Below are 22,798 nucleotides of genomic sequence, written 5' to 3'. Positions count from 1 at the left end.
CCCATTCTACCTCTACCTTTTTCTTTCTCCAGGATATTCCTCTCACCAATGAATTTTATTTTTCAGATATCATTCTTTCATATTCAACTAACACCTGTACCCTCTGTCTATATATGCTCCTTCTAACTGCCCTAATAATGAGAAAGGTCTTATGAGTTACAAATATCATCTTTCCATGTAGGAATATAAACAGTTTAACTCCCTTATAATTTCCCTTTCCTGTTTACCTTTTTATGCCTCTCTTGAGTGTTGTATTTGAAAGTCAAATTTTCTATTCAGTTCTAGTCTATTCATCAAGAATCCTTGTAAGTCCTCTATCTCAAAAAAGGTTCATTTTTTTCCCCTGAAGGATTATACTCAGTTCTGCTGGGTAGGAGATTCTTGGTTGTAATTCTAGTTCCTTTGTCCTCCAGAATATCATATTACAAATCTTCTGATCCTTTGATGTAGAAGCTGTTGAATCTTGTGTTATCCTGACTGTGGCTCCACAATACTTGAATTGTCTTTCTGGCTGCTTGTAATGTTTTCTCCTTGACATGCCAACTCTGGAATTTGGTTATAATATTTCTGGCACTTTTGATTTTGGGATCTCTTTTAGTAGGTGATTGGTAGATTATTTTAATTTCTATTTTCCCTCTGGTTCTAGAGTATCAGGCAGTTTCCTTTTTTTGTCTTGACTGCTCCCTTTCATTCTCTTTTGCTGGCTCACCCTCCATATCATGCTTCCTATCTATGGATGTTTCCTAAGGTCCTGTCCTAGATACCCTTCTCTGTACTCTCTTGGTTACTTGATCAGCTTCCATGGTTTTAACTATCATCTCTATTCAGATTATTTCCAGATATACATATCCAGTCATCTTTTCCCTGCACTTAAGTCCCATATAACATATTGCCATTTGAATACTTCAAAGTCAAAGTCTGAAAGTCATATTAACACATAAAGTCTAAAACTGAATTAATTATCTTTTCCCCCAGAACTACCTTATTTCTGATGAAGGCATCATCATCCTCCAGTGTCTCAAATTGTAATCTTGGCATAATCCTAGACTCCTTACTCTCTGGTCTCCTACACATCCAATCAGTTGCCAAATATTTCTATTTCTATCTTCACATATGACATGTTGGTAAGAACAAACCCAAAATGTAAAAAAAAATTTTTCTTGAGAAAGAATGTTATTAAGTCAGAGGGGTGCCACAAGTAAACTCAAATAGTGAGAAGTACAAAGCACCAAACACTATCAATTTATTAGTGAAGCATGAATTTAATAATAAAGAGGGTCAAACAAATTCTTTAGTGAGCCCAAAGACCTCAAGGAGAAGAAGCAGCCCCTTTTTCATAAGCATAGAATGAAGTACAGAAGTTGGTAGGCAGGGAAAACATTATGACTTGTTAAAGGACTGACAGCATCATGTAGTCAGGGACAATATGATTGGTTGCAAGTCTGCAATGTGGGCTAGTAACAACTCCTTCCATCCTAACAATGTTATTGATATTGTCCACCTGGATCTTGCAAAAATAACTAATGGAAGATAACAAATTTCATCCAAGTATACAAAAACATGGACAATATAATTCCTGGAATGACACCATGCTGGCTGACAGAGATAACAACAAATGTCCTGGAAATGAGCCAGTATAGTTAATGGTATAGAGGATAAAAAATTTCCTTTACATGAAGTGATTTGCAGGTCGTCCTAAGATAACAATTCCCTTTGAATTAAAGTGTTTTATAAGAGCACTGAACTTTTAAACTTAGCTCAGAGTTTTCTTCAATTAATAGTTATTTCCTTTTTATAGTTAAGAGTTTTCCTTTAATTAAAGTGACAATAAGAAAACAACTTTTACATCTGAGAGAAGGAGACTGAACTTTTGAACTCATGAGCTTCTTCACTTAGAGACAGGGAAAAGGACTTAAGATGTTATACAAAATATAAAAATAGAGTTACAAAATGGAATCAGTTACAAAATAGGCTCAATTGCAAAAATGATGTGGAGCTAATTTGATTTTTCTCAGGGGACAGAGCCAGAAAAGGTGTGGCTAACTGTCCCTTCTCAGGTTTTTTGAGTTTTATATTATATATAAGTCAAACAAAGGTACAAGCTGAGGGGACTGTATGTAAGCAATTTCCAAAACGGGCTGCTTCCACAGGTTGCGTGAGATGTACATAAGCAGGTAAGTATAAATATTCAATAAAACTTGGGCAAAGCCAGAACACAAATTTTTTGGGTGAACCCAAAACTCACAATTTTTCAGAAGACCCAAATTAAGATCTGGGTAGGGTACAAACACTCCTTGCAGTAATCTCCATCTTCCTTGGAGGGTTACTGAGGGTCATTAACTACATGGAAGCTCTGGGTTAAACAATATCTAGCCACACAAGGTCAAGTTGAAATGATATAATAATTTAAAAGGTATTCCAAACAACAAAGTTTTCCCCACTCTTAGCTCTACACTAAGCACTGGAGATAAGGCAAAAATACTCCTTGTTCCTAAAGAAGGCCACAATGTAATAGGGGAGACAATATGCAAATAACAGTGTATGTACAATTAAGCTATATAGAGGATGAACTGGAAATAATCTCATAGTAAAGGGGGATCAAGAAAAACATCTTGCAGAAGGTGAGATTTTAACTGAAACTTAAAAGAAGCCAAGGAAGCTAGGAGACAGACACTAATATGGAGAGAATTGCAGGAGTAGGGGATAACCAGTGAAAATGCACTGTTTTAGGTGATGAATTTTGTTTTGTGTAAGTAAAACAAGGAGGGAGATATCACTGTATTGTACGTCAAAGGGAGTGAGGTATAAGGAGCCTGGAAAGGTGAGAAGGGACTTCATAATAAGAGCTTTAAAAGTCAAACAGACACTTGTCTGTTTGATAATAAAATATTAACTCAGGTCTTCCTGATTCCAGGACTGCTACTCTATCTACTATGTCACCTGACTTTCTGTACTAGTGTTATTTTTATTTTATATACATATAATTGCTATTTCCCTTTCCAATTTTTAATTCCATAGTTATTGTTTCTTTTCCATTTTTTTCATTTATAAATTTCTTTTTTTTTAAGCAATCGGGGTTAAGTAACTTGCTCAAGGTTACACGGCCAGTTATTTCTGGGTGTGGTGCTGAGTATCTAAGCCTGGATTTGATCCAGGTCATCCCAACACTGGAGCCGGTGCTCTTACTCACTGAGCCACCTGGCCGCCCCTAAGCAACTGGGGTTAAGTAACTTGCTCAAGGTTACACAGCCAGGTGTTTCTGGGTGGGTGCTAAGTGACCCCAAAATCTTTTTTACAAAAACTCTTGTCTCATCTTTTCCAAGATTTCTAGTTAAATGTTGTGTTCAAGTTGTACTTTTCTGTGAGATTTTTCCTGTAGATGATTTGGAGTCATTCTCTTCTTCAGAGTTTATATCTTGAATGTCCCCTGTCACTATAACAGCTATTTGTGGTAGCATTTTTATTTCATTTGCTCATTCTTCCCAGTCTACCTCGGACTTCAAATTTTGTGTTAGGGTCAGACTCTGCAAACTTCTGGAGGAAGTGTCTGGGCTGCCGCTGCTGTTCACTTTTTTGGGGGGGAGGAGAGGGTGGAAGGCAGGGCAATTGGGATTAATTGACTTGCCCAAGGTCACATGGCTAGTAAGTATTAAGTTCCTGAGGCTAGATTCAAACTCTGGTCCTCCTGACTCCAGGGCCAGTGCTCTGCTGCTGCTGTTTTCTTGGGGTATTGTGTGTTGTGTAATACCAGAACCAAAGGGACAACTCAGGCTTGGGACCTAAAAGCTTTCAGTGGTATGATCCAAGGTAAAATCTGATTACTATTTCCTTGATTAGAGCTCTGCAAATTCCTGATCTGTGTTTGAGTCTGAGCAACATGCTTGTGGGATTATCCCATTTGGAATTCCAGTAGATGGCTACTAGACTCAGTCATTATCACTAGTTATTTTTAAAAATTCAGCTCAAATACCATCTGCATAAAGCCCTTCCTAATCTCCTTATTCCCAGCTGCTAGTGATCTCCCTCCAAAACTAACTTGGAAGTCATTTTGTATCTATTCTGTATATATTTCTGGGTACAGACACTCTCACTTATTAAAATATTAGGAGGGAATGTTTCACTTTTGTCCATGTATCCTTAGAACTTATCAGAATACCTGGTACATGCTTAATAAATGCTTATGTTTTGAGTTTTTCCAGAATTCATTTATTTTTAGTTTTCAACATGCATTTCAACAAGATTTTGAATTCCAAATTTTTTCTCCATCTCTCCCTTATTCCCCCATCCCAAGATGGCAAGCATACTGATGACTCCTTCCCCCAGTCTATCCTCTCATATATCCCCCCCATTCCTCTTTTCCCCCTCTTCCCCCTTATTTTCTTGTAGGGCAAGATGGATTTCTATACCCCATTGCCTGTATATCTTATTTCCCAGTTGCATGTAACAATAATTTTTTAAATTTGTTTTTAACATTTAAGTTCTACATTCTCTCCCTTCTTCCCTCCTCATCCACTCCCACTGGGGAGACAAGCAATTCAATATAGGTGATACATGCGTAGTTATGCAAAACATTTCTATATTAGACATGTTGTGAAAGACTAACTATATTTCCTCCATCCTATTCCACCCATTTATTATATTTTCTCCTTTGACCTTGTCTCTTTTCTTGTTTTTGTTTTTGCTTTTTAGAGGGCAGAAGGCAGGGCAATTGGGGTTAAGTGACTTGCCCAAGGTCACACAGCTAGTAAGTGTTAAGTGTCTGAGGTTGGATTTGAACTCAGGTCCTCCTGACTCCAGGGCCAGTGCTCTATTCACTGTGCCTAGATGCCCCACCTTGTCCTTTTTCAAAAGCATTTTCTTCTAACTACCCCCTCCCCCAGTCTGTCCTCCCATCTCTCATCCCCTCCTCTTATCCCCTTCCCTTCTACTTTCCTATAGGGTAAGATCCCAATGGAGTGTGTATGTTACTCCCTCCTTAAGCCAAATCCAATGAGAGTAAGGTTGACTCATTCACATTCACCGCCCTGCTCTTCCCCTCCAATTTAATATCTTTCTCTTGCCCCTTTTACATGAGATAATTTGCCCTATCTCTCCCTTTCTCTTTCTCCCAATATATTACTCTCTCACCTCTTAATTTTATTTTTTAGATATCATCTCTTCATATTCAGTTTACCCTGTGCCCTCTATGTATACATGTACACACATATGCACACACACATACAAATATACACATAAACACCCACCTATACAAACATATATATGTATATATATGCACATATATATTCCCTTCAATTATCCTCATACTAAGAAAAGTCTCATGAATTACAAATATCATCTTTCCATGTAGGAATGTAAATAGTTCAACTTTAATAATTTACCTTTTATTTCTCTTTCCTTTTTATCTTTTCATGCTTCTCTTGATTCTTGTATTTGAAAGTAAAATTTTCTGTTCAGTTCTGTTTTTTTCATCAAGAATGCTTGAAAGTCCTCTATTTCATTGAATGACCATATTTTCCCCTCACGTATTACACTGTTTTGCTGGGTAGGTGATTCTTGGTTTTAATCCTAGCTCCTTTGACCTCTGGAATGTCATTTTGTTTTTCCACAGTACTCAAATTGTTTCTTCCTGACTACTTGTAATATTTTCTCCTTGATCAGGGAACTCTGGACTTTGGCTATAATATACCTAGGAGTTTTCTTTTTGGGATCTTTTTCAAGAGGCGATCAGTTAATTCTTTCAATTTCTATTTTACCCTCTGGTTTTAGAATATTAGGGCAATTTTCCTTGATAATTTCTTGAAAGGAGATGTCTAGGCTCTTTTTTTGATCGTGGCTTTCAGGTAGGCTAATAATTTTTAAATTATCTCTCCTGGATCTATTTTCCAGGTTAGTGGTTTTTCCAATGAGATATTTCATATTGCCTTTTATTTATTCATTCTTTTGGATCTATTTTATAATATTAATTTCTCATGAAGTCATTAGCTTCTAATTGCTCCAATCTAATTTTGAAGGAATTATTTTCTTCAGTGAGCTTCTGAAGTTCCTTTTCCATCTGGCCAATTCTGCTTTTTAAGTCATTGTTCTCCTCATTGGCTTTTTGGACCTCTTTTGCCATTTGAGTTGTCAAGTCTATTTTTTAAGGTATTATTTTCTTCAGTATTTTGGGGGGGGGTCTACTTTAGCAAACTGTTGACTTGTTTTTCATGATTTTCTTGCAACATCTCGTTTTTCTTCCCAATTTTTCTTCTACTTCTCTTACTTGATTTTCAAAATCCTTCTTGAGTTCCTCCATGGCTTGTGATCAATTCATATTTTTCTTGGAGGCTTCTGATGAAGGAGTTTTGACTTTGTTGTCTTCTTCTGGTTCTATGTTTTGACTCTCTTTGTCCCCCAAAAAAGATCCTATAGCCAATTACTTGACTTTTGAGCTCTTTGCCATGGTAAAACTCTGCTTCCAGCGTGGAGAGGGCTTTGTCCCAAATTTCTGGGGTTTTGCACAGCTGTTTTCAGAGTTTCTTCTAGGCACCTGCCTCAGAACTGTGAAGAAGACTGCCTCTCCACAGCCTCAACAAGCTCTGCCATGCCAGCATTCCTCACCCCAGGACTGCCCCCCAAGACTCTGACCCAGATCCAAGCAAAGCAAAGCAACAGAATCCTGCCTCTGCGCCAGCAAAGGGATCCCTGCAATTGCCTTCTGGTCAACCACTTTGTCCTCCCATGATTTGTGGGCCAGGACCTCTGGAAGCAGCCTCCTCGGCAGCAGTTGCAGCCAAAGCTGCCACCACCTCCACTGCCCTGGGGGAAAGGGGCCGGACTGTGTTCTTCTCTCATCCAGTTAACAATGGACCTTTTACTGTCTTTTTGGTGTTTATGGATTGAGGAGTCTGAAAACCACTGCAGCTGGCAGTGATTCGATCCCCTGAGGTCTGCTCTAAGCAGTCTGTGCTGAAGATCTGTGCCAGTGTACCCCATGGGGGATTGCGCTCTCCTCTTAGGCTGGTGTGATAGATGCTTTCTGTCAGTTTGCCAGGCTGTCCTCAGCTGGAGACATATTTCATTCTGTCCTTTTGTGTAGCTCAAAAATTAGTCATTTTTTTTTTACAGGTATTTGAGGTAATTGGAGACAAGTTCAGGAAAGTTCCTGCTTTAACTCCACCATCTTGGCTTCCTCCCATAAATGTTTACTGTCTGACTAACTGATCATGTGAAGTTATGTCCACATCTATGAGCTGGCATAGCAAATTCAAAAAAGCCAAAGAGTGGGCAGCTTAGGTGGCGCAGTGAATAGAGAGCACTGGCTCTGGAATCAGGAGGACCTGAGTTCAAATCGGACCTCAGACACTTGACACACTTACTAGCTGTGTGACTTTGGGCAAGTCACTTAACCCCAATTGCCCTCCAAAAAAAAAAAAGCCAAATAGTTCCTCAGCTTTTCCCTGTATTTTGGGCAGGTTCTTCTTCTCCTCAAAAGGAAATCAAATGAATGAAACAACAAAATATATTTCCAAATTCTATGGTTTGGGGGAACAGGATTCCTGATTCTACCTTTTTGGTTGCTGAGGCAATTTTCCAGATCTAGGCATTTAGAACATATGGCTGTATTTAATGATGTATAAATTCAGGGTTCTTTTTTTTAAGCAAAAAAATCTGACTTGAGAGTAATTTTCTATCATTTTAGGAAGCAGTTAGCACATCAACTAATAAAGCTAAAACCTGAATTCTAACTATTTTCAATACCTCCTAATTGACTTCTGCTAAGTGGCTATCAGTAGAGAGAAAGTAAAAAAAAAAACCCAAATATTCATCATAGAAAACATAACACCAACAAATTAAAACAAGTTCTCAAGAATTATACTTGATATTTACCAGCTCCCACACACTCCAGTCTCTCTATAGTCAGACTGCGTAAGACTTGAGTAATAAATTTCATTGATCATAACTTCCTCTGGTAGTAAACTGGACCTTTTTTCCATAGTTCATTCCCATAGTGATTGGAAATTCCATAAATTTATTCTGCTCATGGAAGACAGACGTAGGTTAAGTGAGGAAGTATCTATAGTTGATATGTTGATGAATTGCCATATTTCTTATATTTGACTAAAAGACATTTAGCTAATAATCAATTTTTAAAAATTATTTTTCAAGTACCACAAGTCATATACATTTTGCATTGTTTTATGATCATAAATATTTTTTAAATTACCTCTAATTTCTTAGCACATAGTCCACCAACAAGTGAAACCACACCACTGTCAGTTACCTAGACAGAATGAAAGAGAATTATATTATAAATGGAGAAGACAGAAATATGAGTGATATCTTTTCTTTAAAAAAGAAAGAAGGGAAAAGGGAACACGCATTTATATAGCACCTACTACATGCCAGGAACTGCATTAAACACTTTATAAATATCTCATTTGATCACACAATAACCCTGACAGGTAGTTGATGTTATTATCCCTATTTTACAGTTGAAGAAACTGAGGCAAACAGGTTAAATGACTTGGACAAAATACAGCTAATAAGTGTCTCAGGTCATATTTGAACTCATCTATTGTGGTCTCTTGGCCCAGTGCTCTATCTATTTTCTCACTTAGCTGTCTAGAAATCATTTAGAAAAGTTTTATTTCACTTTACTGAGAAAGCATAAAATTTGCATACATCCTCTGTTTAAATTTATTTTAGAGGTTAAACTATGAATGCATTTACTTTTAAAGCTTACAACTAGAGAAAAATTAGAAATGAAAGAATAATTTTTAAGTCTTATAAATTGGGACAAATGGCTAGGTATAAAATATATGCATATAAAATATACTATGTACTTATATTAAACCAATATTATAATTTACCTGAGTAGCAGAAAAGTCAATACTCTGTAAAAATGGACAGTTCTCTCCAAGGGCTTGAAGAGACACATCAGTAATACCTGAGCAGCCACCTAAGTCAACTATCTTCAGTAACCGACAGTTGAGGGCAAGAGCAAGGACACCTTCATCTGTGAGATTACTGCATCTTTTCAAAGAGGCTTCAGAAAGGAATGAACAAGATGAGGCAACAGCTTTTATTCCTAATGGAAAAAAAGTATATAAGATGTGACTATAAAATGATCTGACTGATTTTTAAAAACCCAAACACTAGAATTTAGATCTCCAAACAAATGTTGTCCTTTTCAATGAAGTTACCTTAAGAGGTTATCAATTATTCCAAGGATGATCCCACAACTAAGAACATTAAAAAAAAAAACTTTCTTTGGGGATTTATTTTTGGGGCAGGGACCAAAACATCCTTTTGAATATCTTCAATATTCAAATGAGATGACAAATTTTCATTTTTTAAAAGAGTGAACATAATTTTTTGAATAGCCAAAACTTATTCAGAGTGAAGTTTAGTGAATAAGGTGGTTGATCATTGTGGGTAACATTTTCTGGTTAAAAAAAAAAATAAGAGTTATACCATAAATTCACTGGACCGATTTTCTTTGAAAGATATTCTAAGAAGGTTATTTTAAAAGTTGTTTTTTTCTAGTAATTTTTTTAACCAATTCTTTTTACACTGGAATAAATATACAGCTCTCCAAGGTGACACGTGCGAATGCAACAACAGTAAATTAGATGTTCAAGTTCTGATAGGTTTCTTAAAAAAAAAAACAACCCTTATTTTAGTACTTTACAGTCATATTTCTTATAATATAAAACAATTCAGTTCAATTTAAGGGCCTATCATGTGTGAGGCACTATGCTAGGTGCTGGCAATATTGTATTTGCTGTTAAGAAACGAGGAAATAGATCATTTCATAAAGATGTGGAAAGACATATAAACTGATTCAGAGTGAAGAACAATTCATACTATAATATCATTATTATAAAAATAAATAATTTTGAGGACTTTTAGAAAATGGTGAAAAATGAGTGGACCCTAGACAATTATTTCGACTATAACACCACCAGTGAAAAAACAACCAACTTTGAAAACTGTATAATCAATACAATGACCATTCATGATTTCAGATGGTCAATGAACACATGTAGACCCCTCCCCAAGCCATTTTGAACCCCTAAGACCTGAGAAAGGCCTAAAACCTGGATTGGCTAATAAGGAGAGACATTTTAGCCTACTCTGAGTTTAACCTACCTTAATATTTTGTCTTCTCTGGCATAACAAACATGCTTTGCTTTACTCTCTGAGTGAACTCAAAATGCCCCTTCCTGTGTCAACAACTACAAGACCTGATGAGGCTGACCAGGAGCATTCTTCTGTTTATGACCACTAAGGACAGGTCGCCTATGACTGGACACTGTCTTGAATAGTAGGACTTTTCTTTTCTTGGTATTTTATGGACATATGCTATGCAGGGGAAACATGGATATCCTGGGACTATAATTTCAACTGACACTTTGTCACTTCTCTTATTGTATATACAACCTATCCAATTAAGAAAATTCCTTTCTCATGCTGTGGTTAAACACATATGGAGACTATAATTTTGAGTGACACAGACATTTTGGTCAGGATTTCTCTAAAGAGTCTTTCTCAACCTCCTTATCTCTGAATTAGAATTATCATCTGGCTCCCATGTATACATGAATTCTGTTAGCTTAAGGGAATAAAGAATATATAAATATATATCACCTAGCTTGTTTACCACTTTTAACCAAACTTTCTCATTGCTAAATGCTATTAAAGAGAAGTGATAGATTTTACATAGAAAATGAGATATATTTTTGTAAATAGTCACAGAATTTGCTTTCCTTAGCTATGCATATTTGCTAAAAGAAATTTGCTTTTCTTTTTTCCCCAATGGAGTGGGAAGAAGAGAACAAATATCTATTAAACTTTTTTTAAACTGAGGTTGGGGGGAGAGTTACAGATGTGAAATATTGCATGTACTTTCAGATGCTGTCACTGCAGAAGTATGCTGAAGACAGCTCAAACTGGGAGCTGACTGTTAAATTTACATGTGAAGGGGCGACTAGGTGGCACAGTGAGTAAGAGCTCTGGCCCCGGAGTCGGGATGACCCGGGATTGGTTTCGGCCTCAGATACTTAACACCCACACAAAAATAACTGGTCGTGTAACCTTGGGAAAGTTACTTAACCCCAACTGCTTTAAAAAAAATGTACATGTGAACATTTACACTTTGGAAATCATCAAATGATACAAATCAGGATTCAATTTGTTTTGTTGACTGTTCAGACTTAAGTGGTAGAGAAAATGTTAATAATATAGGTTAAACTTAAAAGTGTGTGGGACAGCTAGGTGGCGCAGTGAGCAAAGCGCTGGCCCCTGAGTCAGGAGGACCTGAGTTCGGTTCTAGCCTCAGACACTTAACACCCACACAAAAAAACTAGCCGTGTAACCTTGGACAAGTTGCTTAACCCCAATTGCCCTCCAAAAGGCAAAAAACAAAACAAAACTTAAAAGTGTGTCAGTACAATTATTGTTCAGAGAGCCAGTTGTTAAACATTTAGCCACTATATTATTAGTTTTCCTTACCTATTTTACAAGAGATCTCTTACAACATAGGAGTAATCTGTAAATGCTTGTAATATAAAAGCAAAACGTAAAGATAAAACTTTTAAAAAATAAAGTATATTTCAAATTTAATGTTAGTTTCAACATTGCTCTATTTTGCACAGTGCAAAAAGTGCTGGCTCTAGAGTAAAAAAATAACAAATCTGGGTTTAAATTTTGTTGCTGGCATTTAACACCTACACGTGATTTTGAACAAACCATTTAACCTCTTTGGGCTTTGGTTTCCCCTGGTTTCCTCATCTATAAAATGGGGATGGAAGGTTGGATTAGATGGCTTCTGAGGTATCTTCCAGTCAAAGATCTATGATCCTACAATTCTATGAGTGTCACTTTACTATAAAAATCCTTAATGTAAATTATAATTGTCCTATATATGTTATTCAAAACTTAATCTGGGGGCGGACAGGTAGCACAGCGAGTAAGAGCACCGGCTCCAGTGTTGAGAAGACCTGGAGATCGAATCCCGGGCTCAGACACTTAGCACCCACCCAGAAACACCTGGCCATGTAACCTTGAGCAAGTTACTTAACCCCAATTGCTTAGTGGCTCAGTGGAGCAAGAGCACCCACCGGCTCCAGTGTCGGGATGACCTGGATCAAATCCGGGCTCAGATACTCAGCACCACACCCAGAAATAACTGGCCGTGTAACCTTGAGCAAGTTATTTAACCCCGATTGCTTTAAAAAAAAAAAAACTTAACCTGGACCACACTTAAGTCTCTGAAAAACAAAGACCTATTTAAATTCAAATTCAAAAATCAAAATTAATTTATATGAAAAGGTCAGTACCGTTGTATTAATACTATTTATTTACTTTGTCTGACCTTTCCTACCCCACACTCTCCCTTGTATCCATTGCCATACTCAATTCTAGGGTCCATACTCTCTCTAGTTTCCCCTCTGTCCTATCATTTCTCTCTGACTAAATTTGAAATGTTGGGTAATTCTTTAACCACCATACTTCACCCCCTTCTTCATGGGCGACACTTCTCCTCTGGATTGGAATAGCCCCCAATTTTTTTGGCAGTGCCATTAAGTTAAGCAATATGGAGGGAATAGGTCTTAGAGTCTGGTTGGTCTGAGGAACTAAATATACATGGTGGCACTTTGTAATGGGAATGTAAATTTTTAAGATCTTCCCTGCCCCTAGGCTAAAGTGTACCTGGAGCCTGGGGTAGGAGACTTGTTTTTCAGTAGATACTTTTTGATTGGCCAGTGGGTCCAGAAGCTTTGTTACATTCTCTTAGCCAGGAGAAGGCTATATAAACCTTGATTTGAGGCTTTGTTTTGGGGCTCACTTTGAGAGGTGTTCTGTGATTTGATCAGATGAAACTCTGGGAAGCTGTTTTTGAGAGTCCCCCGGCTTTGAAAAACCCAGATGTTGATTTGGTATGGATGTAATGGTTGGACAGTTTGGAAACCTGTCTACTCTATCTGTTTCTCTGTCTTGATAATTCTGTCTGTATACTCTGAAGTTCGGGGTGCTGACCTATTTCCCCTGAACTAGGTAAACAATACATATTTGACTGATTAAAGTAAGCTTGTTAACCCATTTTGAGTTGCTTTCCTTTATCAAAGCAGATCCAAGAACCTGTGTTGGCAGCCACCCTGGGGATGCTTGAGGTACTTGCTGCTACATACTTGTATAGTATTAAGTTGTCATCTGACCTACACAAGAGAAAGAGTCATGTCAGCCATGGACAAACACTTCCAAAATGTATGGCTCAAAACTGAACACACACACACAAAAAAATGAAATTTTTAACAGGGAACAGTTTTTTTTGCTTTTACATCTTTGCTCATTTTATTTATCTGGACCCAGAAAGATCATAAATATCCATGACTATATCCATGAAAGACCATGAAGCTATCCATAAATAGATAGCTTGACTTTATTAGTGCCTTTAAAATATAAAGTAGGTCAGAATCACAGAATTTCAGAATTAGAAGGTACTTCTGGGGCCATTTATCCTATTTGTAGCTAATCTATTCTATAACATAACCAATCTGAGATCACAGGGCCTTTGTCTAAAAGTTATGTGAATGCATCCATTCCCTCCTAAGGCAGCCCATTTTTTGAGTTCTCTAATTGTTAGTAAATTTTTCTTTCCATAAAATCTAAATCTTCCTCTATGCAACTGCTACCTACTGCTTTTAATTCAACCCTCTGGATCCACAGGAAAAAGTCTAGCCATTTTGGAGATAACTACTGCATCCTCACAAGTCTTCTCTTCCTTGGTTCCTCCTTTTCAAAAATTTTGATTATGTACTCTAGAGCCATGATTATTTTTATTAATAAGTTTAATTTCTCTTTCTTCATCATCTTCAGCTTGACTTTAGACCAGGGGCTCTTAATCTGGGGTCCATGAACTTATTTTTTTTATCAACTTGATAACTATTTTAATACAACTACTTTCCTTTGTAATCCTATACATTTTATTTTATGTATGTGTCCATGACAAAAAAAAAAAGGTTAACTGCTTCTTTAAAGAGATTTTTCTTTCTTCTCTCCACAAAAGGTGTTGTACCAGTTCTCCTTGGTCCACTGCAGTTTATATACTCATAGAGTGTATAGTTCAAGCAGTTGATCGATATGCGTCTGAGAATTTGGACAGCAAAATTTATATACTAGATTGGACAAAGAGAGGGGGGAGATAGATGCTTATTACAATGCAGTTGGTTATACAAAGGAAAAGAAAAGGTATGCTTGTTGAGAATATTTATCCATAGTTAAAAGAGGTAAAAAGGAATGTGTCTTTATTAGTATGGTCAGTTGTTGTAAATCAAAGGGCACCATATATCATTTGTGAGACAAGATAAAGGAAAGTAGATGTCCTTGGACTGTTGAAGTCTTTTTTTAAACAATTGTCTTCTGTGGTAATTATGGGAGGAAAGGAAAACTACCTATTGTAAGCTGGTCACAAAGTTCATGCAAAAGTGGTGAATACAGAACAAAATGGAATAATTATATCAATTCTTAATAGACTACTCTTAAGAGTTTTTTTTAATTGACTTTTAACAATGGGAAAGAAAATAAGTCAGCAGTCATAATCAATTTAACCAGTGTTTAAAAACATACCTTCTGAAGTTACAGAAATTCTGTTTTCTTTTGAGGAATTTAAATTTAACTTCTTCAGTTTCCTGCAGTTACAAAGATGTAATAATGCAATATCTGAAATTTCACAGCTTCGGAGATCTAAAGATTCCACTTCAGGATGCAAAATCTATTAAAAAAATTTAATTTTTCATTAAACCAGGTTTTGTTTATAAACTTACAACTCAAGTTTGAAGATATGTCCCTCAATTTCATGCAACAATTGTATATAGATGTATAATTTTAAAAGAATTACAAAAAAACTGTTATTACTTTGCTTTCTAATCTTGCTGTTAAATATTAGATATAATTTCTTGTAAAATTTAATTTTTAACATCTATAGACAGGATCCCTGAAAATGAGTGCAGGGACCATAAAAAATTATACTGCATAATCCCTCAACCCATATCTTCATATAGGTTAAATCACATTCATATTAACATTAATTTGAAGATAAAAATTTGAAGGTGAAAAGTAAAAAAAAAGACTGACAAAATGAATGAAAGTTTAGAAGAGGGATGTTTTGAAACCCTCTGTTTTATGGTATAGGGGCTAAATGCCTTTCATGGCAGAAAGTGTTTGGCTTGAATCTCATCTGACACTAGATAGTCATAGTCCCTTAATCTTTCTGACCCTGTTTCCTCATGTAAAATAGTAATATCTATAGTAACTCACAGAATTGCTGCGCAGTTCAAATAGGCATATAAAAGCATTTTTCAAACCTTAAAGTGCTACACAATTCTTAGCTATTATTGTCGTAGATATAAAAGCTTTGGTATTTTTTCTTTTTATTGACCAAAAGCCAAAGTCACAGCTTCTTCTCCCTTTCCCCTGTGCCAGGCTACCTTCCCAGTTACTGAATAGACATAATTAATGGTATTACAAGGAAAGAAATCAAGCAACCCAGGATAATCACCCCATTCTAGCAACTCTATAGAAATCATATTTAATATTAATTTCTGAGCCTACTCCACACTTTTTCCATCATCTCCAAGCGCCTTGCTACTGTTAAACTGAACTCTGTTCTTGAATTATTCAGATCTAATAGGTGAGCTTTTGCCTTACCATACTGCTTCCCAGGCCTTCACACCAATTCCTGGATTGCCCTGAAATGTGCATGGCACCTTAGGGGTGCTCTTCCTCTTACCTATCTTCTATCTCACTTTCATGTGTTGTTTTCCTACATTAGAATATGAGTTCCTTAGAGTCAACAATGGTCTTGATTTTGTATTCCAATACATAGTTCTTGGCACACAGTAAGCAATTAATCAATACTTTATCTACTAATTACAAAGTAGGAAGGACCAATGATTAGATTCTAGAAAGCAATCAGTCTACTACCATCAAAGCAATACAGACTAAAACATAATCACCAAGAGGGTAAGGTATAGAAAATGGATGGATAAGATCTGGAATAACAGTGAAATAATTATTTTGAAGACCAACAAATTTACTCATATACTTAACAGCTGTTGCTAACAAAAATGCACCTCTCTTGGAAAGGACAGATGTGTCTAAATTTAATGGATCAATACAATCTCTAAAGTTTACCCAGTGCTAATGTTATTCAGTCACTCAAAAAGCATTTTCGAGGTACGTATTATATGCTGAGCACTGTGTTAGAGAGAGGAAATTAAAAAAATAAAAGTCCCTGTCCTCAAGTGGCTTATATCTTCCTATAATTCTGCTTAGGCAAAAAATTGAAAACCGAGGAAGATATGAGTTTCTCCATTATCATGTTTGCTTTTATTTAAAATGAGGGCAACAGTGAATATTTATAACAGGTAAAACTTAGAAAGCAAAAATATACAATTTTCTCATGATAATTCATACATAAAACATTTTAAGATTTGCAAGTACTTTCCTCACAATAACCCTATAAGATAGGCAGTGAAAGAATCATTATCTCTATTTTTAAAGAGTAGGAAAGTGAGGTTCTGAGAGGTTAAAATAATTGTCCAAAATCACACAGCTAGCAAGTATCTAAGATGGGATTCAAACTCAGGTCTCTTGATTTTAAGCCCACTATTCCATCCTGCTCCAACCAATAACATGAATTATATTTTGGTTATTAAAGTGTCCATCTTTTTTATCCCTTAAGATTTAGGTGAAATGTCATATTTCCATTGTGAAGCCTCCACAGATTATCTGAAACGTTAGTGCTCTCCCTTTTGAATTACACTTTGCATAAAGGGTGCATGTTACATCCTCCCCAGTAGAATGTCAAGGTCCTTGAGGGCAGAGACTGTTGCATTTTTGTTTTTGAATCCCCTGTGCATAGCCCAGTACCTTGCATAAAGTAAGAACTTAATAAATATGTCTTGAGGTGCAGTGAATAGTCTTGAGGTGCAGTGAATAGAGCACCAGTCCTGGAGTCAAGAGGACCTGAGTCAAATCCAGCCTCAGACACTTAACACTTACTAGCTGTCTGACCTTGGGCAAGTCACTTAACCCCAACTGCCCTGCCTTCCCCCCTCCACAAAGCAAAAAAAAAAAAAAAAGAATAAGGTAAGGCAAAAACATTTCTATATTAATATTTAAACACTGATACACTTTCAAGAGCTACTGAAACAATAAGAACAGTAATTACAAAATCTGATTTCAGCAGGATTGAGTAAAATAAGATTATTAAATAAATACATTCATTCATATGCACTTTGGAAAAAAACCACTGTCTAGAGTATTATCATAGAAAATGTAGTAATTAAATTAATTTAAAAAAAAGAAATGTAGTACTGCCAGTTTAACATTCTAACATTACTGTACATCCACCAATTTGGTTTGTCTAAACAGAAGCACCTCCCTTTCATCCTATCAGTTCTCCATTTGCTTTCCAGAACTCAAGTTCTGACCACTGGAACAGCTATTCACTAACATTTTCCATCTCTCAATGCCTCTAATTCTCAAGTAGCATATTTACTTACTTAGCAAGAGCAGAGATACTAGGTAGATGAAAGATATAGAACACCTAAGCAGGAAAAGGAAAAGATTCATAAGAATATGAGGTCCTAAAGGAGGTTAGTATTGTTGTGAGGAAGGGAGAGTGGGGTAGAAAAGCCTGGTTCTGGTTCAGAAGTAGTGGAGTCTAATGAACTTGATAAAGTAAAGGAGATGACTAAAAAGTCAAGGAAACAACTGGGAGAAATGTAGGAGTAACTGGCAAATATAAACATTTTGCTGAGTTAAGGGAAAAACTAATGTTCTGGTACATTTTTTAAAGTTTTTATTTCTAGTATAAACTAATCAAACCTGATATACAATTAACGTAATTTGAACAGTTCATGTATTCTTACCTCACTAATATTGGAATCTGTTATTCGCCCTTGAAAACTCATTATTTTAATCATCTTATCTTTAATATTAGGAGGCAAAAGCTTAATGTCTGTGACATATCGTGAAATATTCTTCATCAAGCACCAAAGGCATCTGAAATATAAATAGGACAAATAAATTGTATCATGGTTTCCACTTATATTCCAATGTTGTTTAAAAGCACAAGCTCCTTCCATACAGTATATATATTTTGTATTGATAGTTATGTTTTCATCTGAACACATTTCTAGTTTATTAAATACCCATCAACTACTCATTCCTATATTACAATGTTGTTTTTGTTCAGTTATTTCAGTCATATCTGACTCTTTGTGATGCCATTTGGGATTTTCTTGGCAAAGACACTGGAATGGTTTGCCATTTCTTTCTCCAGCTCATTTTACAGATGAGAAACTGAGGCAAACAGGGTGAAGTGATGTGCCCAACCTAGTAAGTGTCTGAGGCTGGAATGTGAATTCATGAAGAGGAGTCTCCCTGACTCCAGGCCTAGTGTTCCATCCGCCACACCGCCTAGCTTCCCACGCATACTCTTTCTCTGAGTCCATATTTTCCTGTATTCAAATTTACTGCTGTCAACCTTTTAAAAGTTTCATTAAAGGAGACAAATCGTAATACACAGTTACAGCATTTACTCCCTTAAGACTAGCGAACTTAGACAAGGAGTTAGAAGTTAATTTCTAACTGATGAACACAAAAAATGAGAAGGTTTAAATACATTTTAGAGCCAGTCCAATTCATAAAAGGATAAAATTTATGATTACAAGGAATTGACGAGGTGTCAACCTAGAACATCTGTGTTTTCTTTATCATTAACATGCCGTAACATAATACATGCCTCACAAAATATTTAGATAAGAAAAGGTTCCAATATTTAAGATAGTATTTTAGGTTCAGAGTCTTATTCTTAGAAGAAAGAATGCTCCCAAGTTAGCCCTGTCTGGGGGAAGAGATATTCTCTGAGTTTACTCAGAGAACAAAGAAGCTATTGGGTCTGTTTGGCTCCTCCTGCAAGGAATATATCCCAAGATAAGGGAAAATCCCATTTTAAGTCTTATCTGGTCTCTGGAGTTGCTGATATAGAAAAAGGCATTTTTTAAGTAAGGCAAATCAGTCTATTTGATTAATTCAAACTTTAGTCATAAATATGATATTTAATAATTATCACTACATAGTAAGTGCTTGGTAAATGCTTATTGACTGGCTTCCTGGATACAATATATTTCTTCAGTCAATTTTCCTTCAACTTCTCAGCTGCCTAAAGATTTTAGTTATGAAATGGTTATTCTCTCAAAGGCCCCATTTAGATCAAAGAGTATGTGTCTGGGAATAAGGCATCAACTAAGAAAGTAGGAGGGGGCTAGATTATGCAGGGTTTTTGAATGCCAAAGAGTGCATTTCACATTTGACGCTGGAGGCAATAAGGAACCACTGAATTTTTTTGAGTTGGGGTCGGGGTGAAATGATCAGACCTATGCTTTAGAAAAGTCATTTTAGTGGCTAAATGGATGGGTTGGAGTGGAGAAAGACCTGAGGTAGACAGACCCATAAAGCAGGCTATTACAATATTCCAGAAATGAGATGATAAGGGCCCACACAAAAGTATGGCAGTGTCAGAGGAGGTAAGGGATCATATTTAAAAGATATTACCAGGATAAAATTGGCAGGCCTTAGCAACAGACTGTATATAGGCAGTTGGGATCTCTTAGATCCCTTAGCTTTAAATCCTATAATCTCTCATAGGGGTCTGCAATATTCCAACAGATTTATGAATTTATGGATATGGATATTCCATCCAGTAATGTAGATCACAACCCATGCTGAGTGACTTTCATGAATGTCCTCACATAAATTCACAAGTGTCTGAAATTCCTACCATGAGCAGAATTTTTCAAGGACATTATAATTAGGATAAATAGTATACTGAGAAGCAGTGTGGCCTAGGGGATAGACCACTGTCCTTCAAGTCAGGAAGACCTGAGTCCAGGTCCCATCTCTGATACATACTGGCTGTGTGACCCTGGACAAGTCAATCACAAGGCAGGCAAGCCAGTCTAGCTGAGGCTGTAGGCACCCTGAGGGGAAGAGAGGGGAGAACATGTGCCAGGTTATTAAAACCACCACTACCACACCTTGGCTACCATCTCCCATCAGATTCTGATGGAGATAGCCCAGGAGCCTGGGGAATAGCAGTGTCCCATCAAACCACCAGACCTGCTTCCCACCCAGTTCCTATAGTCATTGCTAAGAGATCTTTGGTTTGGGGGAAAGTTGAGTGGGGGAAGCTTTCTCATCACTACCTTATCTACCATAAAGTGCTAACCAACTGCCACCAAATGGCAGATAAGCACAAGAGTCTTGGGAGTGGCAGTATCACACAAACAATCCTGCTCACAGCAATCATCCAGGAAAGCAACTCCTGTAGAGAAGAGGACAGCCATCCCCACCAACTGTCAATAATCTGACACCCACAGCACAGGCAAGCCAGCCTGGCTAAAGCAGCAAGGGTCCTTGAGAGACAGGAGGCAGCACATGCCTGACAAATAAAACCACCATCATTATCATCCTGAACCCAAGAGCTTTGTCACTAGCACTGCTGGAAAACAACCCCTTGTGGAGATGCAACTGTAACAGCAAGCAAAGTGGGATTTTTTTGCTGTTTTTCTGTGGATGTTATTCAGCTCCCCAGCCTCAGTCTTACATGCCTCTGTGCTGAGCCAATCAGATATGTGCATGTGGCCTTGTAATAGCAATGGAATTTAAAGATCCCCCTGTATTGGCTTGGTTTTTGGACTGATTGTGTTAAAACCCAGAGCTTGTGAATTTCACTTGTGGGATGGACTTGTTGACATGAAAAGAGAGGGCTGAACTGGGAGGAGCTGGTGACGTGAATTTAGAGAGGCACAGGCAGAGACTGTGCTATTATGGTAGTACTTTGTCTATCTGTTTTGATGTTGTTTTGCCAGATTCTTCCACTGGTGAAGGACAGTCCTGTTGTTGCAGAGGTTCTGGAACCTTGCTGCTGGTTCAGGGGTCCAGAGACTGTTCTGCAGACAGAGAATGAATTGCGTCCATTGGTGAAGGACAGTGCTGTTGTTGCAGAGGTTCTGGAACCTTGCTGTTGGTTCAGGGGTCCTGAAGAAGGATTTTCTTGTATATTTACAGAAATCCTGGAAGAGGATTTTGCTAATGGTTTCAGGGGTCCCAGGACTGTTCTGCAGACAGAGAATGAATTAATGAGGACACTGGCAATATATCTTGTGGCCTTGCTAAGCTTTGTCTCCCCAGGAACAAAGATTGCTGAGAACTTGTCTCAGGTCAAGATGAAGAAAAGACCTCTCTTTGAGTATTAAATGCTGTGCTTAAGCTTGTTGTAACTCTAGGGTAGATGGCCTATTCAGTTGTGATCCAAGGGTGGGAAACTTTTGACTTTTTTGTGCTTTGTGATTGACTAAATGAATGTACTGCCTAGGGGTGGAGAAGTACTTAGAAGAGGGACTTTGTGATTGACTAAATGAATGTAATGTCCAGGGGTGGAGTAGTACTTGGAAATTATTGAATTACACTTGATTAATGCTGCATTTTGAAATCTGCTATATTTTTATTTTCTCTGTTCTTATTACTGAATAAAATGGAGAGCAGCTATGCTGGTATTTTGAACCTTGGGAAGTTGCCTTTGCTTGGCATTACAAGCCTCTAGCCAATGAGATGCTGCGCAGAACTGTATATAAAGAGAGCTGTTGTTCAGAAAGCTGGCATTAAGGGAGCCAGCACTGAGTTGAGAGGACACAAGGCTCAGAGAGAGAGAGAGGCAGTTAGAGCAAGCAAAGAGAGGAAACCTCTAAGAGCTGGGAGGAGACCTCTGACAGCTGAAAGGAGACCTCTAAGGGCAAAGAGAAGCCCTTTGATGACAGAGACTTGCTTAAGGAGTTTCTGATCTGTAAAAGCAAATAGAACTCTAGGGCAGAAACCTGACTATGGGAAGGAGGCTTAGCTTAAGCCCCTTTTAAGAGCTGTTAAAGTGAACTGAGCTGTTAACACAAAGCCTGTGGACTTTGGAAGTGAATCAAGATGGTGATGTTGGTAGCATGTGTTGTTGCCCTGAGGCAGAAGCTGTGGACAGGAGCCCCTGGAGCCTGCTGTCAGGCAGGAGAATGGAGTGGAACAGTCCCTGGGAGCTGAGACCTAGAGCAGGAGCAGAGAGCTACCTATGGTATGTGAATCTAGGTGAGAGTCAGGAGCGATTAGCCCACAGATAAAGAGCCATAGGACGGGAAGTCAACCTTGAGTTAGGATAAAAGAGGACTTTACTTGGACACTGTGTATTAATTAATGGTGGATGGTGTGGTATTTTCTGCTGTACTTTAAGGATGTGTTGTGCTAGGGGAGACCCTAGCCTGGGTTTACCCTGATTGAGTAAACAAAAATTTTGGGGAATCATACTTAATGCAATGATATATGCTATATGCCATATGACATACTGAGTATCATGAGATTTCACATATATACATACATATATATGTAAAGAGAGAGAATATGTTTTGGGTAAGGATGTTGCTATGAATGTTATGCTTTACTTTATTGAACAATGTTTAGTTCTGAATAGAGAGTTCATTATACTCTGCGATTAGACCCTTAAAATTATTCACAGCAGCAGCCCTCAGGTGTGCTGCCAGGATTGGCATTACAGCAACCTAGCAATTGTTCCTTCGGGTGCTACACCATAGCTACAGAAGATCTTGGAAGAAGATCTAGGAAGATCTCAGTATACTATTTATTTGTTCTTGCCAACAAAATCCTTGGCACTAATTCAGTTAAACAATATTGTTGAACAATAGTTTAA

The 22,798-nt window shown here is 37.3% G+C and overlaps 1 protein-coding gene across 3 annotated transcripts in view; it reads right to left on the bottom strand.

The window, feature by feature from the left end:
• Nucleotides 1–22,798, bottom strand: part of AMN1 (antagonist of mitotic exit network 1 homolog) — an 84,470-nt gene that overhangs the window by 35,494 nt on the left and 26,178 nt on the right. For all 3 annotated transcript variants that reach the window (XM_069094858.1, XM_069094857.1, XM_069094859.1), the window contains 4 exons: nt 17,919–18,051; nt 14,611–14,755; nt 8,850–9,067; nt 8,204–8,260 (listed from right to left, as the gene is read on the bottom strand). In XM_069094858.1, the coding sequence (XP_068950959.1) occupies nt 8,204–8,260; nt 8,850–9,067; nt 14,611–14,755; nt 17,919–18,035 (537 nt within the window). In that variant the 5' untranslated portion in view covers nt 18,036–18,051. The remainder of the gene's footprint in view (nt 1–8,203; nt 8,261–8,849; nt 9,068–14,610; nt 14,756–17,918; nt 18,052–22,798) is intronic.

This window comes from Petaurus breviceps, unplaced genomic scaffold (assembly GCF_028583685.1).
Source record: "Petaurus breviceps papuanus isolate PSGF00001 unplaced genomic scaffold, PetGlider_PUasm1.0 221, whole genome shotgun sequence".
Taxonomy (NCBI): domain Eukaryota; kingdom Metazoa; phylum Chordata; class Mammalia; order Diprotodontia; family Petauridae; genus Petaurus; species Petaurus breviceps.
The sequence above is the reverse complement of the archived record's forward strand: the minus strand, read 5'-3'. Positions and strand labels throughout refer to the sequence as shown.